The sequence below is a fragment of the Morone saxatilis genome, unplaced genomic scaffold (genome assembly GCF_004916995.1).
Source record: "Morone saxatilis isolate NCDOM2014 unplaced genomic scaffold, NCSU_SB_2.0 Contig3, whole genome shotgun sequence".
Classification (NCBI taxonomy): Eukaryota; Metazoa; Chordata; class Actinopteri; family Moronidae; genus Morone; species Morone saxatilis.
The window spans coordinates 8,288,554-8,295,774 of NW_023339873.1; the positions used below are offsets into that span (position 1 = coordinate 8,288,554).

At 41.4% G+C, this 7,221-nt stretch overlaps 2 protein-coding genes across 5 annotated transcripts in view; one reads left to right on the top strand and one right to left on the bottom strand.

The window, feature by feature from the left end:
• Window positions 1-2,689, bottom strand: part of acvr1l (activin A receptor, type 1 like) — an 8,767-nt gene extending 6,078 nt beyond the window's left edge. Inside the window, exons 1-4 of one of the 3 annotated variants that reach the window (XM_035673618.1) lie at window positions 2,548-2,689; window positions 1,752-1,835; window positions 554-808; window positions 215-426 (exon numbers count right to left, since the gene is read on the bottom strand). In XM_035673618.1, coding sequence (XP_035529511.1) covers window positions 215-426; window positions 554-808; window positions 1,752-1,824 — 540 coding nt within the window. In that variant the 5' untranslated portion in view covers window positions 1,825-1,835; window positions 2,548-2,689. Of the gene's footprint in view, window positions 1-214; window positions 427-553; window positions 809-1,751; window positions 1,836-2,113; window positions 2,272-2,547 lie in introns of those variants that run through there. The other 2 variants (XM_035673619.1, XM_035673620.1) reach the window with 2 other exon arrangements.
• otomp (otolith matrix protein) overlaps window positions 2,619-7,221 on the top strand; it is an 11,099-nt gene continuing 6,496 nt past the window's right edge. The window contains exons 1-5 of one of the 2 annotated variants that reach the window (XM_035673622.1): window positions 2,619-2,751; window positions 5,701-5,912; window positions 6,065-6,201; window positions 6,589-6,691; window positions 6,966-7,151. In XM_035673622.1, the coding sequence (XP_035529515.1) occupies window positions 5,822-5,912; window positions 6,065-6,201; window positions 6,589-6,691; window positions 6,966-7,151 (517 nt within the window). In that variant the 5' untranslated portion in view covers window positions 2,619-2,751; window positions 5,701-5,821. Of the gene's footprint in view, window positions 2,829-5,700; window positions 5,913-6,064; window positions 6,202-6,588; window positions 6,692-6,965; window positions 7,152-7,221 lie in introns of both variants that reach the window. The other variant, XM_035673621.1, reaches the window with a different exon arrangement.

Genomic DNA, 7,221 nt, shown 5'->3' on the forward strand with positions numbered 1-7,221 from the left:
TTTTGTGCCTTTATTGTAAGTCATTTACTACATTCAATGTAAAATATTTCAGATATGTTCAAGATGTAGCATCCAGATTGAACTGAAATAAAAAGAACGTTAAAAAAAAAATAAAAAAAAAATATCAGATTATCTTTTGAAGGAGCATACACATATGAAAATGGTTATGACTGACTCTTTCCATTGTTTCAACAAGAACGCCTCTTATTCTTACCGCTAAAGTGCTGTCTCCCACATTGGAGGTGATGAGGCCGTCTATGGCTCCCTGCTCTGTGTCAAACTCCTGCAGCCTCTGCAGACGGCCGTGGTGGAGCCTCCTGCAGGCCAAAACTGACACTACAGACAGCAGAGCCAGAACCACCACCGGACCAAGCACAAAGAGGGCTAAGGTCTCTACGCGATACCGGACCGGCTCACCTTCTGGGGCTGTAAGCAAGCAAGAGTAGAAAATTAACCGATACAGAGCGGAGAAAATGGAAAAATTAGATACAATTACTCTATTTGACAATGCCCTTCCTTGCTAAAATGAAGCACGTTATTATCTAATATCTACCAGTTGGAAGCAGAGACATCAGCGAACTCATGTTGGTGTTGCTGTTGCACATGTCCAGGGAGCAGCAGAAAATGGCCTGATGGAAGGACGGAGCCGTGAAGCAATGTAAAAGGATTTTATCCGTCCCATTCAGGCAGCCGCGCTCAAACACCACCCCGCTGCCGCTGACTGTGACAGAGGAGAAGCACCGCGTACCGCGGCACTGGGTGGGCTGGAGGCATTTAGGGCCATCACACAGACACAGCAACTGTCCATCTGTGGAAGAGATGATATGAGTTCACAATACACTCATGCCGTTTCACATTCGCAGTGAATAGAAACACGTAGCCGCTGTTGATTTATTTCAGGCAGCGAGCCAACAGACAAACTTTCTCACTCAAACTCAAACTAGCGAGCTGCCCATCTGGCAAAACATAACACTAAAAGACAGACAAGCAGCAATGGGCACTCGGGATGCCCTGTAGCAGCTGTCAGCAGGAGGCTGGGACTTCTACTGCACACAAAATGAAGGCTTTAATATCCATAAATGATTACTAGAATAGTCAAATAACAAATCCTCCACAAAACACTGCTCATTGTGAAACTGCATTTTTCTGTAAGCCGGTTTGGCAGTGGAGATTCATAACTGTTAAACATCTGTTGCAAAATGGAGTTTGCTTGGATAGGACAGCCAGAATGGAGCACTGCGGGTAGGTTGTTTTAGACCATATTTTATATATCCATGTTTCTTAATCCATGACACACAAATAGTGCTTTTGGGGGTTATATGCATCACATCTGGCTCCAGCACCACTCCTGACATAAGTGCCATAAGGCTGCAGGTGCATCAAGTAACACATTTAAGTGCATAGCAAAGGGCGATAGTTGTTTGAGAGAGATGGAGAGAGGCCGGTACTCTCGGAGGAGGTTGGTCGCCAAGATTTTTTTTAAGAAAGAGGAATGCTGCTGTGTGAGAGAAACCAATTAAGTTGCAACTGTAAACACCATTTTGCTTTCTGGAGACCCAATTAGTTGTTGCAATAATTTCTAGCAAGCCGTTATGTTTTCGTGGTATTGCCAAATGGTGAAACTACATGGCAATTATGACACTTGTATATAGTATCACCTACATGCACCTCAAATTCACAGTAAGAAGAGACAACAGAACAAGACGCATCGCAGTTTGATGGCAGTAAAACATAAAGAGGAGAGACAGTACCTGAGCCCTCAGCTGAGATCTGCGGGGCCTGCAGCAGGAGCAGCAGAAGGACGTGGACACCGCAACGATCCATGTTTCAGTGCACTGACAGAGGGAGGGAAGAGGAGCCACAGAGAGTTCAAATGAGTACAAGCTTGCAAATAGGATAATTACATTTACCCCGTCTATGTATTCTGATGATCCCTGCCAAGGCTTCAGACAGAAAGGAAGCATCAACTTATAATGGCTGAACGCAAAGAGTCCTCTGTTAGTCTCTGTCAAAGCTTTATTTAATACACATTACTGATTACAGAATAACCTGCAGCTATTTCCAAGACAACCACCTGGAATTTAATTACACAGTTATCAGTTTAAACAGTTACCTGTCTTTACCTTGACGTAATACAACCAAGCGGTTGCTTGCTTCTTTAAAAAGGCAACATTTGCTCTGCTGTTCCTCTGCAGGCTAACGTAGCACTGACAACAAACAATAACACAACTCCGCTAGCAGGCTAACACCTTTAAATCTCAATGTCACAGCTCGTGGTTGTGGCGTAAATCACGCGAGCGAGCGAAAAGCTACCAGCAAAACGTCTCCCCTCACGGACTGTGGAGCCGGTGTGTTTGCTGGAGCTAACAGGCCATTAACAAGAGGTTTTATTGGCCGTCCACAGTCGCCTCGGAGGCGCCAGTCAGACAGACAGACGGCTGTTAGCCCCCAGCGAGGCTAAGCTAAGCTGCACAGCACAAAGCGCAGCCCGGCGGAGGACTCAACCCACAACACAGCCATATTTACAACAAACACACACCCGCCTACCTGGCACACGGGAGATACAGCCTCTAACTCATTCTGTGGTGGCTCCTCTGTGTCCTCTATTTACGTGTTTTTTGTTGTTTTTTTTTGGCGATAAGAAGAAGAAGAAGAAGAAAAGCAGGACCACAGCCCAGCCCACCTACTGACGTCACCAAAACATTATCAGCAAGGTGCATTGTGGGGCGGAGGAGTCCTCCAACAGGTCGGGTAGGCGAACAACAAGCAGAGAGATATTAATGCAGTGGGCTTTATATGGCAGTTCATTGGGTACTAACCCCCCCACGGTAAAGTATTCCAGTGTAGTGTAGTGTAGTTTATTAAAATGTAATTAAATGTAATGTAATTAAAGTTGCTAGTGCAAGTTCTGAACTTAAAATCTTATTCAAGTATAAGTACAGACGTATTAGCTAAATATATGCCTATGTAAAGTGACAAATTATAAATTAAAGGGCTATTGCACTATGTTGGAAGAGTACGAATGCACCATTATTGAGTATGCGGAGAAAGGAGCTTTTCTTTGGTCTGGACTAGCCTACATCGCAAAGGGCAAGACTTTGTTCAGCTGTAGGAGCCTTACATGAATATAAATAAAGTAGTAAGACATAAACTTAAGCTTTTTCTGAAAATACAATTTTGTGTGTGTGACTGTGTAATGTATGCTTTTATAGTGTTAAACTGTTCAGATGTTCAAAACAAGAAAAAGACAATAAAAATATTGTGGGGAACAAAAAAAACAATTATAAATTAAAAGTATTCATTAGGCAGAATGACCCATTTCAGTGAAAATGTAAAAAGCATTAAATGAAAGTATAAGTAGAGTAAGTACCATAAGTAAAGTACAAGTACCTCAGTGTTGTATAAGTGCAGTACTTGTGTAGTTACTTTGCACCATTGCTAAAGGTTTTACATTTTAAGTCCTTGAGTTTGAGTTTTATCTTATCTTGAGTTTTATTTTGAATTTTATTTAAAGTTAATTCACGATCATGATATGAATAGTATGTGAAATGTATGTGCAGAGAGAAGAAAAAAGGCAATGAATGAACATTCATTACTACTACAACATTATAAGTACATACGCTTCAAACTTCTATACTTAGATACATATTGAAATATGGGACAGTCTCTTATAAGTGTGTAAGTTTAACATATTACATATTTTGCATATTTACATACAGATATATTTTTACATTGTTGTATAGCTAGAATTTGAAACCCACTATCATAAAAAAGATGTCATTAATTACTTCATATGTAACTCACTCTTTAGTCTAAAGATAGACTTAGAGGAGGAGTGGTGTATGAGCACGTCCCCTCCAAATACAAACTGTATGACTCAGACAACTTTAACAGCATCAGAGAGAAGTCATTGAACATCCTGTGATATTGACTAAATCATACTGTTATCTTACAGTCCAGTTTATGTGCTTAAGCATTCACTTCTCAATCTTATGTCACATAAATAGCTTCAAAGACATTTAGAAACAACACAGACGGACAATAAAGCATCCAGAACAAATTACTGGTTAAAGAAATTGTCAATAAAGTTTAGTTTCCCCATATAAGACATTTGTTTAATAACTATCAATGATGATCGTTAGTTTAATAAAACTCATATCATTGGTCAGTTTATCGGCATTATGGGTACATTTTAATAATGTACTAACTTCAGCTAATAATCTCTCTTGTATTTTGTGCATTTGTGTAGTTACTTAGTTTTGATGACTACATTTCTGTTGAATACATTTTTTTTGACACCTCAGTCACTGTCATTCTCTGTTACAGCTCCATAAAGTCTGCAGTGAAGCTAAATTTAGATCAATGCTTGATTCATCAATCCGAGTGTTTTGTCATATGAGCCACTCCCAGTTTATTCTGAGAGTCAACTTGAATGTTTTACTGTGGTTTACTGTTTGCATGACAGATAAACAGACAGATAATTAACCTGGAACATAATATATACTTGTGAATAAGTAAAATATATGCCATGTGTCTAATACCAAAAGTCATCATATGCTGATTTATTTACATGAGACCACCTCCACTAATATAAGAAATTAGTGCACTTTTTTGAAATGAAACATTAACTTTTTGGTGGAAAGAGCAGATACACTGTATCACACATCAAAAGCCATATAACTGACTTTGTGAGGCTGTTAGATTGTTGTCAAAAGTTAGATGAGACAAGCTTAATAGCTTCCTTGGGCTGAACTCTTGAAAAAGTGCATATAATTGCTTCATTTAAAAAGACCCTCTGTGCTTAAAAACAAGGTTCTCCGTGCATCTTCCAGCAGTACGCAGGTGAATCAGGTGCTTCTCAGTTCGAGGCTATCAAACTTCCAAGGGAAAAAAAGGGACTGGAGCTCACTGATTGATTTGCAGCCTTTAATTGCGCAAACAGACAAAAGTCCAAGTGACCCTCTGTGCTTCCTTGTCCCTTCACCCAAGCATGTTGAGGATCAGATACCTCATCCTGCCCCCTTAAAAAGCTCTCCCGCTCCAAAAAACAAAGATTACCCTTCATCTCCCGTGCAGTCATGCTTATACATCATTACACAACACTGCAACTAAAAGGTGAACTAGAAGATGAATGATTTTACTCATCTACAAACTCTACCTGTTTAGATTTATTTACTTCTCGGGTGGCTCTGATCACATATCACTGTATGTGTGTGCAAAGAGAGTGAAAAGGGAGAATTGTATCAAATAGCCGGTATGTTTTCCCTCCACTGGATCCTGTGGCTGCGAACAATAGCCAGTGCTGTTTGTTCTTGCTTACCTGGAGCTTTAGTCTCCAGTGAGTCGGAGCAAGACCCAGCCGGTATCTATTCTCCACGAACACAGCTCCAGCACAGAGACACATTGTCCACAGCTTTTTTAATTAAAGACCCCGGGTCAACACTGTGTGCCAGGTGACCTGAACTGCTCCGAGTCTACGTGTGTCCACCACTATCCTTTCCACTGGGGATAAGTCTCAGTGGATAATTGAAGGGGGAAATGCTATACTGCTATCATGAGATGGAGGAAGGATTATCTACTGAGCACTTTGACTTAAGAGGCGGGGGATAGAGGAATAATGTAATGTTTTCTTCTTTCTACATCCAGTCTACCTGCCTCCTTCTCCCACCTGTTACCCCTCCTTCTCTCTTTCTGTCTCAGGACCAGGTTATATGAGAGGGAGGGGGTACCCGAGTGACTCTTTTTTCAATGAAATCCACCTGCTCTTCATCTCTCTTGTATTACTGAGATTGTCCCAAGCAGGTTTCCTACCAGAGCCGACATGGAGTGTCCAGAGAGAAGGCTGCCTGTAGCTTTCCTCCTGCTTCTGCCTCTTCTCTCTGTCAGCTGTGTCTCCAATCCAAAAACTATAGGTACGTCCAAAAGAACTTCAATTTAAGGCTATTTCTTACTTAGATGTTTGAAGTAATGTTTTAAAATATGAAGTTTTCTTTACACCTTTGCAGATACAGCGTTTGTGCTCTTCTACAGGAAAATTTGCATTTACCTTTCACTTAATTTACAGTCTCCTGGTGTGTATTGTCTGACGCTGAGGAGCAGAAGTGTCTGGATTTGGCTGGGAATGCTACATCTCAGAATATTAGAGGGACTTTGCAATGTGTCCGTGGCCTGAACACCAGAGATTGTATTGACAAAATCAAGGTATTTGAAGAAACAGGATGGGAAAGTGGATTTTCTAGTCTGCATTACATAATATGATTATTATTTTCGACTTAATTTATTACTCAAATTCCAAAAGAAAATGAGATTTTGGTGGTGGAAAGTAAGAGGCTGAAATATTACACATGATCTTCAGCAGTTCTTCTGGACCGTTTAGTTTGACACCATCTCAGTATGGCCACATCTTCATTAACTGGCCACATTTAGCTTTTTGATATATATCTGTAATTTAAATGGTAAGCAGGTCTATCAGATACTTGTCATTTGAAATCATTTCCAGCTGCACAAGTCAAATAAAACAAGCTTGTGTTGTGCACGTTGTTGTGCATTAGTCATCTGACATGGAGAAAATATATGTGTTTTTGTCAGAATGGGACAGCAGATGCAGCCTCCATGTCTGCAGATGACATCTATGCTGCTGGCCTCTGCCATGGCCTAGAGCTGGCTGCAGGAGAGTCCCACAACAGAGTGGGTAAGTCACAGGTTTCTGCCTTTCAGCAGGTAGACACTGAAGCCTCAGCAGCTTCACTAATGTATGTCACTTAATGTAAAGTCATGGTTATACCCAAAGATGTTGAAATCTGCATATCTTGCAACATAACTTCCGCTTGCTAGAGCCTCATATATACAGATGCATTACTTTTTGTATCTTTATTAATAATTTTCTTTCCTTTTTTCCCATGCTCTCCTGATCTGAAAAATGACTCCCAATTGCTTTCTCCACCTCTCCCAATCCCTCCCTCCAGATGGTATTAGCTACTACGTGGTAGCGATGGCACGTCGTTCCTCCTCAGACCTGTCCCTGCTGGAGATGCACGAGCGTAGCTCCTGTCACCCCGGCATACGCACCACGGTGGGGTGGACTGTTCCTATTGGCTATCTGGTCAACACTTCTCAGATCAGCGTGGGGGAGCAGTGCAACTTTCCCAGAGGTGAGACCGAGCGGGGGGGGCGGGGGGGGTTGAGGCAGGAAAGGTGTATAAGTGGATGTGTGTGTGTGTG